The following is a 20,620-nucleotide window of genomic DNA, read 5'->3' on the forward strand; positions in this document are numbered from 1 at the left end:
ACGGAAAGCTGAAATTTCAACTTATTTTCACAGCCATCCGGATAGATTTATTTCCCTAGTCCACAAAACGCTTTAATTGCTGCAAAAGACATATTTTTTTTATCAAAAGCCCTCTGGGTGCTACAAGCAACACAACGGTATTTTTTTAAAAAAGCAAAATAATATGGCAGCTCAGCAAGTAGAGAAAAAAAAACCAACCCCGACAAATCGTTAAGTAGGTAGTTCAAGAAGTGTTTTTCGGGGGTGGGGGGAAATGCTTAAATTAATATCGTAAAACACATTGTTTCTGGGGCTGTTTTCAAATCCAAGGAATGTGAAAACGTTAAAAAAAAGTGATATGCACCAATTCAATGAAGAAGCCAACTCTGTTTACATTTGGACACTTCTGTATAGGGACTCTGTACGAGATCTGAAAGAGACTTAGTGATCCCACAGCTTTGGCTAAGACTGGCAATGAGCCACTTCCAGTTTAGGTACAATATACAGTAAATGAAATTGCAAAGGGATCTTATGGCAAGAGTGAAGCTCTGAAAGTATTTCTTGGTTTAGATGTTCCTTCTGCCCTGGAGGAAACTCTTGACTCTTCCCAGTTTTAGCTGCCCTACAAGGGGAATAAGGGACGCGGTGGCTCAGTGGGTTAGGACGCTGAGCTTGTTGATCAGAAGGTCGGCAGTTTGGCGGGTCGAATCTCGAGCGCCGCGCAACAGAGTGAGCGCCTGTTACTCGTCCCAGCTTCTGCCAACCTAGCAGTTTGACTAGTCATGCTGGCCACATGACCACGGAGACGTCCTTGGAAAAGCACCGGCCCCTAGAGTCGGAAACGACTAGCACGCATGTGCGGGGGAACCTTTACCTTTACCTTACAAGGGGAATGCTGGAAGGAGAATTTGCAGCTCTTCCTCAGTAGCCATAAAAAGAAAACAGAGATCAGAACTGAATCGGAATACAGCTGGAAGGGACCTTGGAGGTCCTCTAGTCCAGCCCCCTGCTCAAGCAGGAGACCCTATATCATTTCAGACAAGTGGCTGTCCAGTCTCTTCTTAAAAACCTCCGGTTCCATAACACTTGAAGGCAAAGCTGTTCCATTGGTTGATTGTCCTCACTGTCAGGAAGTTTCTCCTTAATTCCAGGTTGCTTCTTTCTTTGATCAGTTTCCAACCATTGTTTCCTGTCTTGGCCTCTGATGCTTTGGAGAATAATTTGACCCCCCTCCTCCTTGTGGCAGCCTGTCAAATCCTGGAATACTGCTACCATGTCACCCTCTAGTCCTTCATTTTCTCTAGACTGGCCATTCCCAATTCCTGCAACCGTTCTTCATATGTTTTAGCCAACAGGCCTTTAATCATTAAAGATTAAATTGACACGGCAACTCTTCTTCTTCTTCTTCTTCTTCTTCTTCTTCTTCTTCTTCTTCTTCTTCTTCTTCTTCTTCTTCTTCTTCTTCTTCTTCTTCTTCTTCTTCTTCTTCTTCTTCTTCTTCTTCTTCTTCCTCCTCCTCCTCCTCCTCCTCCTCCTCCTCCTCCTCCTCCTCCTTCTTCTTCTTCTGACATGGGACCAGCAGCCATCCAAAGCCCTGGGCTGTTTCAGATTTGTCATCATTAAAGATTAAATTGACACGGCAACTCCTCCTCCTCCTCCTCTTCTTCTTCTTCTTCTTCTTCTTCTTCTTCTTCTTCTTCTTCTTCTTCTTCTTCTTCTTCTTCTTCCTCCTCCTCCTCCTCCTCCTCCTCCTCCTCCTCCTCCTCCTCCTCCTCCTCCTTCTTCTTCTTCTTCTTCTTCTTCTTCTGACATGGGACCAGCAGCCATCCAAAGCCCTGGGCTGTTTCAGATTTGTCATCATTAAAGATTAAATTGACACGGCAACTCCTCTTCTTCTTCTTCTTCTTCTTCTTCTTCTTCTTCTTCTTCTTCTTCTTCTTCTTCTTCTTCTTCTTCTTCTTCTTCTTCTTCTTCTTCCTCCTCCTCCTCCTCCTCCTCCTCCTCCTCCTCCTCCTCCTCCTTCTTCTTCTTCTTCTTCTTCTTCTTCTGACATGGGACCAGCAGCCATCCAAAGCCCTGGGCTGTTTCAGATTTGTCATCATTAAAGATTAAATTGACACGGCAACTCCTCCTCCTCCTCTTCTTCTTCTTCTTCTTCTTCTTCTTCTTCTTCTTCTTCTTCTTCTTCTTCTTCCTCCTCCTCCTCCTCCTCCTCCTCCTCCTCCTCCTCCTTCTTCTTCTTCTTCTTCTGACATGGGACCAGCAGCCATCCAAAGCCCTGGGCTGTTTCAGATTTGTCATCCTGTCTGGTCCCATCTATGTGGAGCAGTTTTTGGTTACTCCGTTGCAGTAAAAATGGTGGTGGTGGTGGATTTAAAAAAGCTTCTTAGGATTTTTGAATCCTGCATCCTAAATCAGATGCATTCGTTGGATTCTAACACACTTCCTTTCCCCCACCTCAGTCGCTGTGTATGTGATGTGACAAATTTGCCAACAGGCATTTCCAGAGCTTCCTTACCACAACTGCATTTTGAGAAAATTGGCTAGCTAATAGTTGCATAGACTGATCTGTTAGCAAGGACAACACATTCTCCTTTTAAACCAGAATGCCAGGACTGATAGAAGAGGCAGCACCCACTGAACTTGTGGTTTACCCCTCGGTTGCCTCAATCTGAACCGGGGCAGACAGGATCTCGTACAAGTTCGTTATTAAAGTCCTTCCTAAAATTACTGGTGGAGAAAACAGTGAGTTTGGCCAGAGTTAAGCTGGTTAGTGGATTTATTCGTTAGTCGATTGATTGCATCAAGGTGTAGCATCAATTAACCAAAGAATTAAACAGATGTAAAATACCAAAGTACTCTATAGCAGGGCTTTTCAACCAGTGGTACGGGTACCACCTGTGGTAAATTGGGACCTGGCAGGTGGTACGCGACCATCCTAGAAAAGTGGTAGCGGGGGAGGGGAATGAGCTGAACCGGTGGCAGCACCGCACAAGCCAGAGCGAGAGATGGCTGGAGCTGCAGGGCTGTCAGGGCTCAGCGGAAGCGCCAGGATCAGCGCCAGGCTCCAGCTGGAGCTCAGCACTGATCCTGGTGCTTCTGCTGAGCCCAGAAGAAGCGCCGATCACCTGGAATGTTGCAGCATCTCCAGGGTCTTGTGATTGACATTCAGATGCTTGGCAACTCATTCATATTTATGACGGTCACGGTGTCCCAGGGTCATGTGAAGTGACCCAAACCTGCTGCAACCACCCAGCAGAGGGGGGGGAATAAAAACCAAACACCCCCCACCCCACCCCTACTTCTAATCCTCAACAGAAATGCTCACAACAATGAAAACCTGGGAGAGGAGGAAGAGCGCTGCCAAGCGGGCAGGCAGGTGTCTTGCTCGGCTGTGGCTTGGGGGGCACTTTTTTCAGTGCCATTGTAACTTCGAACAGTCACTAAGCGAACTGCTGTAAGTCGAGGACTACCTGTACTTCATCACTTTTTCCCCTCTTTTTTTGTCAAGTTTTTGACACCTTGCTAGACTGGTGGTATTTGCATGTTGCTATATCGTAAAAGTGGTACAATGGGTGAAAAGGTTGAAAAGCCCTGCTCTATAGAACAAAGCATACAGTTGTACCTCGGTACTCGTCCTTAATTGGTTCCAGGAGTACCAAAAAAACGATGAGTACCAATCAAATTTTCCCCATAAGGAATAATGTTGTCAATCACGAGGCAGCCGACATCAACAAGTTCTAGTTCGTGCGTTGAGTACCACACAATGAGGACTGGGAGAAAGTTTTTACGTCAAGATACGTTGGGTACCAAATTTGCTGAGTTGGTAATTGAGCACCAAAGTACTACTGTATTCAGATCAATGCTCTGAACAGCTTTGAGTATAAACTTGGCAGTTCTGCTGGCTACGTATTTATTAATGCCCTGAAGGAGGCAAGACAATCAAATAAAACCTGTCCAATGTTTTCTTTATAGAGGCCTCAGCCTACAAGCCTCTTCACGTTGCACAACACGTGGTGAAATCACCCATACAGATAGTCCTCGACCTACAGCAGTTCATTTAGTTCAAAGTTACAGCGGCACTGGAAAAAGGGACTTATGGCCGTTTTTCACACTTACGACCGTTGCAGCCTCCCCGGGGTCACGTGATCAAAATTCGGACGCTTGGCAACTGGTTCATACTCCCGACGGTCGCCGTGCCCCAGGGTCACGTGATCTCCTTTGGCGGACCTTCTGGCAAGTAAAGTCAATGGGGAAGCCAGATTGACTTAACAACCGGGTCACTGACTTAACGACTGCACTGATTCCCTTAACAACTGTGGCACGAAAGGTTGTAAAATGGGGCAAAACCCCACTTAACAACCATCTCGCTTACCAACAGATATTTTGGGCTCAACTGCGGTCGTACGTCGAGGACTCCCTTGTGCTTCGCCTGGGGTCTGACCGGTGAAACTGTTGTCTGGGGCGCAGGGCAGAAAGGTTAAAAAGGAATTGCTGTAAAGAGCGACACGTAAAGCTATGGGAGAGACTCTCCTTACAACAAGGAGCTGGGCTTTTTTTTTTTGGAAGAAGAAGAAGGCATTGAACAAAAATGCCCGCTTGCAAAACTGACAACAGGATATCACGTGATCTTCACGGCTCCCAAAGGGAATGTGCACGGCAGGAGAAACGATCGCTCCACCCCCATATAGAAGCACTCAGATTTTTGTGTGTGTAAGCAACCGACGCGGTGGCTCAGTGGGTTAGGACGCTGAGCTTGTTGATCAGAAGGTCGGCAGTTTGGCGGGTCAAATCCCGAGCGCCGCGTAACAGAGTGAGCGCCTGTTACTCGTCCCAGCTTCTGCCAACCTAGCAGTTTGAAAGCACGTAAAAATGCAAGTAGAAAAATAGGGACTACTACGGTGGGAAGGTAACAGCGTTCCGTGCGCCTTTGGTGTGTAGTCATGCCGGCCACATGACCACGGAGACGTCCTCGGACAAGCGCTGGCTCTTCGGCTTTGAAACGGAGATGAGCACCGGCCCCTAGAGTCGGAAACGACTAGCACGCATGTGCGGGGGAACCTTTACCTTTACCTTAAGCAACCGAACAAATGCAACCCCACAAGTACGGAAAAACCTTGGTTAAAAGGAGGCCAAGCGCGTGACCATTTATTTTGCTTGTTGTTGTTTTTTGTTTTTTTGTTTTTTTGTTTGTTTGTTTTGCAGAGAGAAGACGATAAGTCTTTCGATCGGCCCCACCACTGCCAGGAGGTTATGCCCGACATTCATCTGAATAAATATAACACGTGTTTCTCTTCGTCGATACCTGAAGGGAGAAAAATGACCGCTCATTAATATTTTCCATCGTTTTAGAGTCAAGAAGGGCCTTCAAACTACTTGGGAGAACTAGAAAGACTACAGAGAGGAGCCACAAAGATGATTAGGGGACTGGAGGCTAAAACGGATAAAGAACGTTGCAGGGATTGGGCATGTCTGGTCTGGTGAAAAGGACTAGGGGGTGACGTGATAGCAGTCTTCCAATATTTGAGAGGCTGACACAAAGAGGTGGGTCAACCTATTCTCCAAAGCGCCGGAAGGCAAGACAGGAAGCAGTGGATGGAATCAAGGAGAGAAGCAACCTAGAAGTAAGGAGGATTAGAACAATTAACCAGTGGAACGACTTGCCTTCAGAAGTTGAGAGTGCTCCAACCCTGGAGGTTTTTAAGAAGAGACTGGAAAACCCTTTGCCTGAGCAAGGGGGTTGGACTAGAAGACCTCCAAGGGCCCTTCCAACTCTTGTTATTGTTACTCTGTTAAGAATGGAAAGTACACTGTGTGGGAGAGCCTTCCCTGAATAATAAGAAGAAAGAAGACTTAATTATTGCCAACTATGAACATGCGGCTCCTAATCGTAACGACAGCATGGCTGGCTGGGGAATTCTGGGAATTGTAATTCACAAGTCTTAAAGTTGCCAAGTATGGAGACCCTTGGTATAGAGCATGGCATAAGGTCAGGAAAGCTAGTGGGTGAAGGTGTTGTGATTCCATGCCAGCCTGTGATCCCGGCAGCTGAGTCCAGGAAATCAGAGGAGGAGGAGGAGGAGGAAGGGCCTGGAGAACCATCAGAGTCAGAGGAAGGCTCTGATGAGCCCCCAGACTTACAATCTGATGAAGAACCTGGCCCCTCCACTCATGCTCAGGATGAGACCCAGATGTGCTGGGAAGCCGAGTCAGACTTTGAGGACACACAGCTGGAAGACATTATAGACACTCGTAAATGCAGACAGGCCACACGGGTAGGACAGAGGGAGGCAATGGGGCGGCTCCAGAGGAGGAGGAGAAGGCATTGAGAAGCCACGCCTTGGGGCTGCATAACAAAAAAGGGAATGTGTGGGCAGGGCTGGCTGCTGAAGGCAACCGATTGCAAAGGACTCCAGTTTCAAGAGATCATGTTTCGTTTGCTTTGCTGGGGAACTATTTCTTGTTTGACTCGTGCTCCGTTTTGCTCTTGAACAATTCTCCGTTGGAAACGTGTTCTGTTGCTTTTATTTTTTGGGACAATTATCAGGTCTGTAACTCAAATAAAAGGGGTTGGTTTTCCAGCCTACTTGTTAAAAGAGGGGTTTGTCTTTGTGAAGTAACATGGACGGACGTAGGCTGGGACAGAACAGAAGGGCAGAGTGCAGGAAGGCCCTGGATGGAAAGTCCAGTGTGGCACACACACAGGGAGACCCTGAAGTGCAGGGCATGAAAACAGGAAGCTCATGTGGTAGGGGGCATGGTGCAAGGGGGGGGAATTCTGGGAGCTGAAGTCCACAAGTCATAAAAGGGCCAGGTTCGAAGACCCCTGTTTAACAGAGCAATAAAATAAACAAAGAAAATGAACACAACGAGAAATACAACTATATGATTAATAAGAGAGAGATGAAAGATGCTAGTTATGGGACAGACGCCTAAGTGTTCAGAGGACAAGGGTGTCGGGAAGAATGGGCCATTTTCCGACCTTTCTTGCCACAGTTGTTAAGTGAATCACTGCAGTTGACAAGTTAGTAACACGGTTGTTAAGTGAATCTGTTTTTGAAAAACCGAAACATCTTCGCAGGTTTTATCCCAGGCTATCCTGTACTAACTGGATTCTAGCAGCACTCAGTACTGCTGTACACAAATTTTATTTTATTTATTTTAATTCCATTTATATCCCGCCCTTCTCCGAAGACTCAGGGCGGCTTACAAGCTTATACACAACAGCCCATTCATTCTGCTGCCATGGCGGCGAACGGCTGCACTACCTTATACAGTCTGTTCAGGAATGAGCAAAATGGCCTCACCCATTATCAGATCATTGATCCATCCATACCGATAATAAAAGTGCAAAGTTTCAAGCAGAAATTCTTCGCGGTCTTTCTCTGCAGATGCCGACAACTGAATCAGATCTTCTACAATCAAAAGGATGCTTCTAGATTCAGCGCGAGAGATGCAGTTCTTCCTTTGTCTAAAATAAGACAGCTGGCTATTTCGGGTAAAAGCTCTATTTCCATTCATTATAGTAGTGCCATGCAGATCGCCCTGGCTATCATTTCATCCTGATAAATGTGTCATATTAGAAGCTATGGTTTTAGATGCTTTCTGTTTTTCCCCATGAACTAATATAGCTGGTATTGAGTTTCTGAAACAATATATAGTATATTCTTGGTTGGTTTTTTTAATTCTCCATAAATGTCACTCAGTAGGTAAGGAGGTCTAGATTAGAAGTCATATTAAATTGTATGAACATGACTCAAGTTTCTTGGCTCCTCTGTATCCTTCCAGAAGAAAAACAAGGAGACTAAAAGCTTTCATTTCCCATTTTCAGTAATTACATCTTAACGTATAAATTCAGATAAATTATAGTTCATACATCTGACATATACATCGTATCTGATGCAATTCAGCGTAAATGCAAGCGTGCTGCTTTTGGCTCTCTGTGTTACTAACTTTTTTTTTGTTATTAATCACATAGAACACTCTTTAACTTCCTCAGGTCTCACAGACTGCAAGCTTATATTCTTTTACAATATATAGTTGCTACTTGCAGATTGCAAGAGGGACCAGCAGGTCTGTCATTAAGTGGCCCATTCATTAAACGCGTCACAGGACCAACGGTACGATCTTTCTGGCTGCCGTCTTTAAGTGAACCACTGCAGGTTGTTAAACACCATGTCACATGACTGCAATTTGTAACTTCCCACTGGCTTCTCCAATGACTTTGCTTGTAGGAACATAGCAGCCAAAGTCACAAATGGTGATCAGGTGGATGTAGGACACTATGACTATCACAAATCTGAGATGGTTGTCAAGCACCCAAATTTTAATAAGGGTGCTTTGCAGGACACTGTGACAGTCATAACTGGGAAGACCGGGTCGTAAGTTTCATTTTTCAGCACCACTGTAGCTTCAAATGGTCACTGAATTAATGATTGTGAAACCAGGTCTCTCTGTAATACACTAATGAAGAACAGTTAAAATGAATCCAGACAAATTCCATCTTAAAATGTATAAATTAGAAATATAGCCAAAAAAAAGTCATGGACTTTTTCATAGGTAACAGCCTTGGAGCAAAGGTATCAAGAACTAAAATGGCTTCATCCAGTCAAAATATTCAGAAGCAGAGAAGTAACTACTCTTTAACCTGTCTGGCTGGAGAACAAACAGAAGCTCTTTCATAAAACAGATAAAGTTTCAAGGTGAAGAAACTTGAGACATCTCACTCTGAAAACTGGTTGTCTTCTCAGCCAAGAACATGACATAAAATGCGAACGAAGTACATCAGTGTGCAAAAGTCTGCTTTTTGGACAAAGGCGGAGTCTTATGCCTAGCTTGCATTTCAAAAAGCTGTCAGACTGGCTCTGCTTTTTAAAAAACCGAACCCTGGTGAGGGGAAAAAAAAACCAACCCAAAAAACGAAACGAAACACTGTTCTGGCCAAACCAAACCACTATGTGAATGCGGAGATGATCTCCTAGTAGACATGATGAGAGTTATCAGATTATCTGAACAGGCAAAGGAAAAAAGACGGGAATGCCGTTAAGTGTTTAAACTTCTTGGCATCCAAAATAAAAATTACTGTGAAAAACTGCAAAAAAAAAAAGTACCTAGGCCTACCTGTAGACGTGTCCGTGCTTTCAATGGCAAGATGACAGAATATAAATATACAGGTAGCCCTCGACTTACAGTCATCGATTTAATGACCGTTTGAAGTTGCAACGGCAGTGAAAAAAAGTGATTAAATGACTGTTTTTCACACTTACGACCGCTGCAGCTTCCCCGTGGTCACGTGATCAAAATTTGAATGCTCGGCAACGGGTGTGTATTGGAGGGGGTCACCGCAGTCCCAATTTGCAAACTTCCCAGCTGGCTTCCGACAAGCTAAATCAATAGGGAGAAGCTGCCTTCGCTTAATGACCGTGTGATTCACTTAACAGCTGCAGTGGTTTGGTTGACAACAGTGGCATAAAAAGGTAGGCGCAACCCCCTTGTTTAGCAGTGGAAATTCAGGTTCCAACTGGGATCGTGAGATCCCTAGTCCAGGCCCCTTCAGAACCGCTGGACTACAATTCCTATAACTCCAATCACATCCAGGCAGGCAAGACAGACGTTGTAGTCCAACGTACCTCGAGGATGCCAAATTGAAAAAAGTGGAATGAAGAATGAGTTTCGGTTTTTTGGGGGTTTTTTTCCAGAAAAAGGTGAAGAGCAGCACGGCAGAGGCATACAGGTAGTCCTCGACCTGCAGCTGATCATTTAGTGACCATTCAAAATTACAACAGCACTGGGAAAAGTGAACTATGGGCGTTTTCCACACTTACGACCACTGCAGCATCCCCAGGGTCACGTGATCAAAATCCAGATGCTTGGCAACTGACTCATAGTTATGACGGTCACTGTGTCCCCGGGCTCAAGGGATCCCCTTTTGCAACCTTCTGACAAGCAAAATCAATGGGAAAGCCAGATTCACTTAACAACCTTAGCAACTGTGGCAAGAAAGCTCATCCAATGAGGCAAAATTCACTTAACAAATGTCTCGCTTGGCAACAGAATTCTGGGGCTCAAGTGTGGTTGTAAAGTTGAGGAAGACCTGTGCAAACATTCCTAGGCGTGAGGCTGTGTCTCGAAGGTGTTTCTTCAAAAGGCAACTGGACTGGTTTCTTCTCTGAGGGGGAAGAAGAAGAAATTTCACTTCTCATCCAAGAAGCTTCATCACTTGTCACTACTGATCAGTCACAACTGATGGAGCTTCTTGGATGAGAAGCTTCTTCTTTCTTCTTCTTCTTCTTCTTCTTCTTCTTCTTCTTCTTCTTCTTCTTCTTCTCCTCCTCCTCCTCCTCCTCCTCCTCCTCCTCCTCCTCCTCCTCCTCCTCCTTCTCCTCCTCTTCTCCAGTTGCCTTTTGGAAAAAGCACCTTTGGGACAACTACGACCTTTGGGACAACTACGCCCTAGACATGTGCGAGGCTATGGCTACAAAATATGGCCTGGCTTTCTATCATGGCTTTGCTGCTTTCCTTCCAAACAAGGCGAGCATGTATGTTCAGCCACCCAATAAAAATCATTAGCCTTTACGAGTAAGACAACAGCCCTGTTGGATGCCACAGTTTCATCAGCTGGCATGTCCAAACATCGCCTTGGTCACCAAGGGACAAAACGAGAACAGAATTTAAATCAGAGCTGGTGGATGCCTTCGTAAACACACCCACCTGCTTGGCCAAAATGGAATGAGTCTGTCTCAAGAGCGTTAGGAGCAAGAAAAAATTAATTTATCACTTGGATAATCCAAAAGTCAACGAGGAGCAATTATTTGAACCATCGAGACTGCAAAATTACAAGGCTGGCCAAACAACACCATCAGAAAATTTCGGCAAAGGAATAACACGAGAGTGAACCGTACTTTCAGATTGTATCTATTGATTCCTTCACCACTCCGATTTCATCAAATTACTGTACATGTTTATTGAAGATCCCATCCATACATGCTGACTTCCAAAAGAACCTAAAGCAAAAGAAGCAGTAACGCTTTCTTTCATCATCTGCGATTATCAGTATAGGAAATGTTTAAAAATTCAGGCTATTTTTTTTCCCCAAAAGGGAAAAAGTATGGAACACTTTTTCCAGAAGAATCTCTTTGTCCGGAAAGAGAAGTGATGCTTGAACAATCTTTTTCCCCCCGAAAAGGTAAAATCATCAAAAGGACCAGAAGGTCACCATCTTCAATAATTATGAGGGAATCTATTCACAAATAATTCAGATTGAAACTTTTCATAGTGAAGCTCGGCAAGAAAAGCCATTTAAATCAATTTTAAAGGTAGACATGGAATTTGATAGCATTTTCAAGTCTAAATAAGGGCATGAGCTCTCTTGAACAAGCTGCTTTAGGTTTTGAAGGCGGTACCACATTGTTGTTGTTAGTTGCGAAGTCGTGTCCCACCCATCACGACCCCATTGACAATGTTCCTCCAGGCCTTCCTGTCCTCTACCATCTTCTGGAGTCCATTTAAGCTCACACCTACTGCTTCAGTGGCTCCATCCAGCCACCTCATTCTCTGTCGTCCCCTTCTTCTCTTGCCCACAACCTTTCCCAGCATGAGGCTCTTCTCCAGTGAGTCCTTCCTTCTCATTAGGTGGCCAAAGTATTTGAGTTTTAGCTTCAGGATCTGGCCTTCTAAAGAGCAGTCAGGGTTGATCTCCTCTAGGACTGACCGGTTTGATCGCCTTGCAGTCCGGGGGACTTGCAGGAGTCTTCTCCAGCACCATAGTTCAAAGACCACATTATTCAGATTGGGGGGAAAAAATCTCCCAGAGTAAATCACCAGGCAATCCAAATTCTCTGGTGGGAAAAAAAAATGGCCGTGCTCTTTCGCTTTTAAGGTGAGCAAAAGACAGCCAGAGAGTAAAATGCACTGCAGTACAGTGAAAGTGGAGATCTGGTTTGAAAACCAGAAAAGCCAGAAAACAATAATTTTGCCTTACCGGGAACAGGCCAGCTTGCTGAAATGCTCAGTTTTCTCCTTTTTAAGAGAAGAACAAATCAGGGATCCTTAAACAATCAGCAGATGGAGGGGAACTGAAGTCGGAGGGATGAGGCTTCCAGCATGTTTCCTGAATATGTGCACTGGGCTCTGCTGATTGCAAGGAATCTGAGAGTAAAGTCTTACCTACCACAATCAATAATGTATTGTGGGCCCTCTAAGGCAGAGGTCTCCAAACTTGGCAACTTTAAGACTCGTGGACTTCAGCTCTCAGAATTCCTCAGCCAGCTGAGGGAATCTACCAGATTCAACCAGATTCACTTTTGCAGGTATCCAGCCATCTCTGATATAACCAGATACCCACACCGATCACTTCTCTCTCTCTCCGTTGCTTGAAACGATGATGCATAGTTGACTCCAAAGCAAGGGATGGTTTGCTTGCTTGTGGACTGGGACCATATATGAACCCAACCAGGCTTTGTAAACCAAGTTTTTTTTTCTGGCTGAACAGCTTGGGTGACTCCAGGCAATAATTTATTTAATAAAACATATCTAAGAACAAGGCATGAATCTGCTCACCATTTTGTTTGAAACCTAGGGTTGTTTTCCCCCCCCGCCCCCCGAAGCAGTCTTTCTACTGAATGAGGATAAATACTATAGAAGGCATGTTTAAAATAATACTTCAGAATTCTGTAGTTCAGAGATTCTTTCTAAGCAGCTGAATAAGAGAGTGGTTTCCTTGCAAATTTAATTACAGAGAAATAACCCCCAAATGTGTAGATCAGTGTATCCGATTTTACATAATGCCGCTAAGAACTGTCATCTTTTTAGCAATAAGACTTCAAAGTAGAAAAAATTGCTGATTGGCCATAGCACTTTGGCAGCTCCAGAAAACATCTTTGTTCTTGTTATTAAAGCTACAGTCACATTTATGGGATGCATCATCGCAAATTCTAGGAAGATTAAGTGAGAAGGGTTTCCAGTACAGATTAATGCCCCACATTTAGCTGAGATAACAGTACATAATCAAGTTAACATTGAAAGAAAAGATATTAGCATGTGAAAGCTAAGTCTTCTTGGGTCCTAGCTTTATCAGTTGTGAAGCTTCTTGGATGAGAAGCGAAATGTTGTTGTTTTTTCTGTTTCCTCAAGGAAAAAAACAGCCCAGTTGCCTTTTGAAAAAACAACTTTGAGATACGCAACTTCAACTGCAGGTTTTTAAAGGCAGCGCTAAAGAAGCCCACTTTAGGTGTAAGTGTTTAGGAGAAGCGCATTATTCTCAAAAGACATCCTCCAGACTTTTCCAAACTCTGACATATTCTGTCACTGGAGATTGTCATTCTTAGCGTTCGCCTTGCTAAGCTGCAAGTTCTTCTTTTGCACTATGCTCACCTAATTCTTACAGAAAAGCAGGACAAGGATTTTCACTTTTTAGCCATTTTGTCATCGAGTCTGATGGTGATTAGATCTGAGAAAGAATGAGTGACCCAATTCACCCAGTTTGAGGGAGGATTATAACCTGGGTCTCTTAAGTGTGGGCCAGGGGTAGGCAACCTCGGCTCCTTTATGACTCGTGGACTTCAACTCCCAGAATTCCTGAGCCAGCCATGCTGAGGTTTCTAAGCTGAGCCAGGCTGGCTCAGGAATTCTGGGAGTTGAAGTCCACGAGTCATAAAAGAGCCAAGGTTGCCTACCCCTGGTGTAGGCCATCAATGTCAATGCTTGCTGGAACTGAGGATGAATTAGAAGCCTTCTAGAAGTTCATTCCAAGGCAGTTTCCTAGAATCTCATCAGGTGAGGTCTTCTTCAAGCTCATGGCTCTCACTCAGTCTTCCAAAAGGAATGGTCATGTATCAGGGAAATCAGGCGGTCCAGGCCGTTCAAATGGGCATAAAAATTTATTGCAAGCTTAAGCTCTCTACCACCCTAATGAGAAGGAAGGACTCACTGGAGAAGAGCCTCATGCTGGGAAAGATTGAGGGCAAGAGAAGAAGGGGACAGAGAATGAGGTGGCTGGAGGGAGTCACTGAAGCAGTAGGCGTGAGCTTAAATGGACTGCAGAAGATGGTAGAGGACAGGAAGGCCTGGAGGAACGTTGTCCATGGGGTCGCGATGGGTCGGACACAACTTCACAGCTAACAACAACAACAACAAAGCTCTCTACAAGAATCTGAACTACTAACAGTCAAAGGAATTTGGCGGCACATAAGAAATTCAAAGTGGGCTGGATTGGGGTGTCTTTGGGGGCGCGAAGGGACTCATGACTGATGGTGCATTTGACCCCTCCTTCAGGCTCAGCCCAGTCATCTCCTGCGTCACTCTTCCCTCCATCTTGGCATCTCATCTGTTGATCGAGTGGAGGTCTGTCCACTATTGCTGCAGCTCTGGGATCTGAAATTATGTCTTGGGTATTCCGGAGTCCTTGAAAATTTTTGGTGGAGAGTCGTCCAGATTAATGTCAAACTCCAGGGATATCAGGAGATCCAGGCAGTTCAAAGGGGCATAAAGATATATTGAAGTATTAAGCTATCTATAGGAATCTGAACTACTCATGGTCAAAGCAATTTGGCAGTAGGTAAGGAATTCACGGTGGGCTGGACTTGAATCTCTTGCGGGCGCGAAGGGACTCATGACACGTTTGACCCCTCTCTTGGGCTCAGACTGGTCATCTCCTATAGGAATGCTGAATTAGGAAGGATCTACATGGAAGCAGAACATCCATTTCAACCTTTTGCTTCCACCTTACATCAGCCACAGTTTAACACGGCATCCAAGGCCTAAATTACGGTTTGCTCAAACAGTCCAATCTTCAGAAGCTACACTTTAAAGCTACCTTGTTTCTGCAAAATATGGATCAAGTTTAACGTCTTTTGTTTGGGTTTGGACCTTGAAATAAAAGTTTCTCAACTCCTTACAATGGTAGCGGAAGCGAAGAAGCAAACCAGCTTCCCAAAGCAGAGCTGTATTTCAGTGTTTCACTCCGAATCGATCACCCAATCCGAATGGTTTACACCACAAATTCCACCGTTCCGGAGTGTCTCTAGATTTCATCCGGTAGTTGGGCTAAGCGTCCTAGTAATAGCAAAATCAGTTCTATCACCGGGGAACATACGAAGCTGCTCTAGGGCAATCAGCACCGGAAGCGTCTTTCAGCCTAGCCGGCTGCTAGCTGCTATCAAACATCTTGTACCAATCCAGCAGAGCAAAATGGATCTCAGATATAATGCACACAACAAAAATACTTAATGTACTCCCTTAGCCAGTGCATGAAACCCAAAGCAAGCAAAAAACCAATTACTGTGGGAAGGCTAAGAGATAATATGCAGCCAACAACTGCAGTATTTTTCTTCATTAATCATTACTGCATTCTTCTTCATTAACACTAGAGATCCAGAAGCATCAGGAGGAGAAGCAAGCTACAAGCTTAAAATCTGAAATATGAAAAACTTGCTTCGGCTATATGCTTTTTCCTCCCTTTTCTGTTTTTGTTTAAGAAGGCTTCAAAACAAAATTCAAAGCATCCAAAGACTGGAATATCTCTGGAGAAAATGTATAGGTTCTACTTGCATTATCCTGGGTTCTCTACTACATTATGAGAATCTACAGAATTAAAAAAAAGGAGAGGTATGCTATACAAAATTCAGGCAGTCCCGCAATTTATGACAATAGAGCCGCAAATTTCCAGTTGTTAAGGGAATTTTTGCCCCATTTTACAATCTATCTTGCCACAGTTGTTAAGTGGAACCCTGCAGTGGTTGGGTTAGTGACACGGTTGTTAAGTGAATCTCGCTTCCCCATTTATTTTGCTTGTCAGAGGAGAGCAAAATGACCCCAGGACATTGCAAATGTCACAAATATCAGTCATTTGCCCAAGGGTCTGAATTTTGACCACGTGGATGCTGCAACGGCCATTAAATGTGAAAAAAAAAAGTCTTAAGTCAACCTTTTTCGATGCCGTTGTAACCGACAAGCAATCAATGGAGAAGCCAGATTCACTTCACAACCCTGTTACTAACTTAACAACTGCAGTGATTCACTTAAACAACCATATCAAAAAGGTTGTAAAATGAGGCACAACTCACTCATAGCCAGCCGTACCAACAGGCTGAAGAATAGCTTCCATCCATGGGCTGTCAGGCTCCTGAACGGGAAATAACTCTATGTATGATTGACTTGTGAGGCCGGTGTGTTGTGCAATTAGCTCCCATGGTGTAACAAGATGGTGGGTTTGTCGTCAATGTGAGTTATTTATTTATTTATTATTATTATATTTTTATACCGCCCTTCTCCCGAAGGACTCAGGGCAGTGTACAGGGCAATAAATATAAAAAACAGAATACAAAAGTTAAAAAACAATTAAATATAATGCCCAAATTTAAAATTTAAAACAATAATTAAAAACATATTAAAACCCCAACTCTGGGAAGTCGGGGGGGGGAGGGGGGGAGGGGGGGAGGTAGGGAGGGGGGAGGAGGGGGGGGAAGGGGGGATTCTTAAAGGAAAACTGTATTTTAAAACTTTTCAATAAAAAAATAAAATAAAACCCCAACCCTAACCCATCAGACCAGGTCAGTTGTGGGAGGAGGGGGGCCACGAAGCGAGGCTCAGCCAATCTCACTGTACATATGTTGTACTTTGATAATAAAGGTGCATTCATGTCATTCAAAGATGATTAGGGGACTGAAGGCTAAAACACACAAGGAACGGTTGCTGGAATTGGGTATGTCTAGTTTAATGAAGAGAAGGACTAGGGGTGACATGATAGCACTGTTCCAATATCTCAGGGGCTGCCCCAAAGAAGAGGGAGTCCCGAAGGCAGGACAAGAAGCAATGGATGGAAACTAATCAAGGAGAGAAGCAACCTAGAACTAAGCAGAAACTTCCTGACAGTTAGAACAATTAACCAGTGGAACAACCTGCCTCCAGAACCAGTAAATGCTCCAACAATGGAAGTTTTTAAGAAGAGACTGGGCAGCCATTTGTCTGAAATAGTATAGGGTTTCCTGCCTGAGCAGGGGGTTGGACTAGATGACCTCCAAGGTCCCTTCCAACTTTACTATTATGATTATGATTACTTAACCACTGACTTGCTGAGCAGTGGAAATTTGGGGCTCTGTTGCACTCATAACTGAAAGATCAGCTGTAATGTCACTCTTTACCAAGTCCATGTCCTTAAGAAATGTTTTTTTAAAAAAAGGATGAGCGGTTTCGCTCCAGCTTTTTGTACGCATTTCCAGCTGGGGGAAAGAAAAAAAAAAGTCAGAGCTAAGGTGGGAGGGGTGGAAGAGGGAACATCTAAAAGGGCACCGAGGAGACAGAGTGAAAACCAATCTGGTCTTCTGATAAACAAAATAATTGTGTCTGCTGCAGCAGCCATTTTATGATGCTACGTATGGTTACAAAATCCCCGAAGAACTTCTCAGAGAAACCCATCCTTCTGCTTACAGAGAAGACCTCCACAGAGGACGATCCCCATCTTCCTTGCGACTCCCCCAGAAGGCTGTCTGTCGAGAAGGCAATGAGTCCCTAATCTAATCTAACAAGGCATTACTCTCTTTTCCAAACATGATGGGAATCGCCCACCCCAGGCCCCAGAATCAATTACAAGATCCAATGGGAGACATCTCGGCTGTATTTCCTCTTATTCTATCAGTCACCTAAGTGTTATTACTACTAAATAATTCACAAAATTAAGACGTCAATTGGCATGGCCAATTTCATCAGCACTAAAATCTGAAGCTGAAAAAGCCCTTTCAGAGAAAAAGACACCCAACTAATTATCACGACAGCAATGAGGTTGAAAGAACACGGAGGTACTATCTGTGGGTTCAAATTCTCGTTGGGCTAGCAAAAATACACATATTGCAGGCTACAAAAGCAAGAGCGTGCAGACACCCGGAGCCCCAGCAAAAAAGTTTGTCAATTCCTACAGTGTAGAAACTCTAAACACAATTGAAGGTGAAATAACTAAATACGTCGGGAAAGATGTAACGCAATCATACTGATTTTTAAAGACACGGATGTGCGCTCCTGATGTGATACAGGTAGCCCTTGACTTCATTTAGTGACTGTTCGACATCACATCGGGACTGAAAAAAATGACTTATGACCGGTTTTCACACAACCGTTACAGCGTTCCCCCGTGGTCACGTGATCAAAAGTCAAGATGCTTGGCAACCAAGTCATCTTTATGACGGTCGCAATGTCCCGCAATGTCCTGATTGCTTTTTGTGACCTTCTGACCAGCAATGTCAATGGGGAAGCCAGATTAAGTGTTACCAGCTTAACAACTGCAGTGATTCACTTAACAACCACGGCGAGAAGGGTTGTACAATGGGGCAAAACTCTCGCATAACAGCTATCTCACTTAGCAACAGGAATTTAAAGGGTCAATTGTGGCCATACGTCGAGGATCATCTTCCACTGAAAGGTGAAAGAATACCAGTTGGTAAAACCACCTCACCTACCATTATACAGCGTTGAGACAGACAGGAAAAGAAAAAAAAGAAAAAAAAGGTGGGGGGAATCGGAGTCAGCAAAGCAAAGAACATCACGTTACAAACAGAACAGGTTACGGTTCTTAACCATATTGAAAATTCAGTCTATGAAATACTCAGGTTTTCATACTGAAAATTAGGGAAAGGGAACCAGATTGTCCCAGCAGAACAAAGAAATAGAAGACACTGCCTTAAAAAGGTAAAGGTAAAGGTTCCCCCACACATGTGTGCTCGTCGTCTCTGACTCTAGGGGCCGGTGCTCATCTCCGTTTCAAAGCCGAAGAGCCAGCGCTTGTCCGAGGACGTCTCCGTGGTCATGTGGCCGGCATGACTAGACGCCAAAGGCACACGGAACGCTGTTACCTTCCCACCGGAGTGGTCCCTATTTTTCTACTTGCATTTTTACGTGCTTTCGAACTGCTAGGTTGGCAGAAGCTGGGACCAGTAACAGGCGCTCACTCTGCTACGCGGCACTCGGGATTCGACCCGCCAAACTGCCGACCTTCTGATCGACAAGCTCAGCGTCCTAACCCACTGAGCCACCGCGTCCCTTAGATCAAGTTAAATCAATCGTCCCTTAAGTCCGGAGGAGGTGAGAAGTGGTTGTGACACCATACAAATAATGTGTCGTTCCTCCCCCCCCAACATGTAGGTTACAAAACACAAGAGCTGGAAGCCAGTTGCTAAACGGCAGCAAATTTACTGGGTGGCGATCAAAATTCTGACTGCAACCCAGTTTGATTCTGGGATCAAACTCAAGAATATATTCTAAGGAAATATGCAGTTGATGACTTGAGTTCCAGCCCTCCCCTTAAAATTCAGCCAGAGGAAACCCAAAACGTAAACACAGAAAGTCTATAAACTGAGATTGCTGCAGTGTTGTCCTTCAAACATATACCAGCTCTTTCAGTAGGTAGACAAGCCAAGGTAGGAAAGTCTTTCAACAGCGCCTCCACAATGACATGCACAGAAGAGGATCCTAATAACTGAAACATCAAGGCACTTCAGCATTAAATGCAGACTGCCAGCCTTTCGTCTTGAAGCGCCAGGAGCCAATTCCTGGCAACCCTTCTCCGAACAAGAAAATGCCAGCGTTTACTAGCGCCTACGGGCATAAAGCATTGCAAAAATACACGTGCTCCTTCTGAGCAAGTACACGCACTTTTGTTACGTGTGGCCCTGACCTGTATATCGGTGTCTTTGACAGGCTCTAGAGGTTCGAATGTTGTCGCGGCGCTCAAGCTCTCCAAGCGTTGAGAGATGTGGGATATGTCGAGTCCTCTGGATCCGAGAAGAACCGATCTGGAAGACAAGATGGAAACAGAGGATGGAAGTAAAACAAGGCAACGCTGTCATTTCTCCCAAAGCAAAATTTAATTCCAGAGGCCTGATTAGCATACCGCAAGTAGTCCTTGACTTACAGCCATGCGAAGTTCCGTGACGTTGAAAAAAATTGACCGGTCCTCGCATTTCTTTCTTTCTTTATTTATTTTAATTCCATTTATATCCCGCCCTTCTCCGAAGACTCAGGGCGGCTTACAAGCTTAGCAGTAGCCTTCATTCTATGTATATGCCTGCTTATTAGGGCTTTCGCCCTCCCCCCACAAGCGGCATTATTACAAAGTCAGCTTATTTGCCCCCAACAATCTGGGTCCTCATTTTACCTACCTGGGAAGGATGGAAGGCTGAGTCAACCTTGAGCCTGGTGGGACTCGAACCTGCACTAATTGCAGGCAGCTGGTGTTACTTAAGGAGGCATTAGCCCACTGCTCCACCAAGGCTCTTGTGACCACTGCTGCATCCCCATGGTCACAAGAACAAAATTTGAGCATGTGCGGATCTGGTTGCTTAATTCCGACAAGCTCTACCATAAGATGGCATCAAGATTTTCAGCTTCATCATTAAAAGCCCTGAACTGTCTGCTTTCTGCTACAGCTGGAGGGGGAAATTTACCCAACGTAGAAAAATACTAGGGACGAGTTTTCTGGTGGAGACGCAAAGTCCCCACACACATCCCAAGGAGAGGCTTTGCCTTCATACAGATACAGGTAATCCATGACTTTACGATCACAATGGAGCTCATATTGCTGAGTGAGAAATTTGTTCAGTGAGTTTTGTCCCATTTTAGGACTTTCCTTGCCACATTCTGTGAAGTGAATCGCTGC

General features: G+C 44.6%; 1 protein-coding gene across 1 annotated transcript in view; it reads right to left on the bottom strand.

The window, feature by feature from the left end:
• NUP93 (nucleoporin 93) overlaps positions 1-20,620 on the bottom strand; it is a 135,151-nt gene that overhangs the window by 95,326 nt on the left and 19,205 nt on the right. Inside the window, exon 3 of the mRNA XM_081335924.1 lies at positions 19,640-19,757. Coding sequence (XP_081192050.1) covers positions 19,640-19,757 — 118 coding nt within the window. The remainder of the gene's footprint in view (positions 1-19,639; positions 19,758-20,620) is intronic.

The sequence above is a fragment of the Vipera berus genome (assembly GCF_964194415.1).
Source record: "Vipera berus genome assembly, chromosome: 10".
In the NCBI taxonomy this organism is placed as follows: domain Eukaryota; kingdom Metazoa; phylum Chordata; class Lepidosauria; order Squamata; family Viperidae; genus Vipera; species Vipera berus.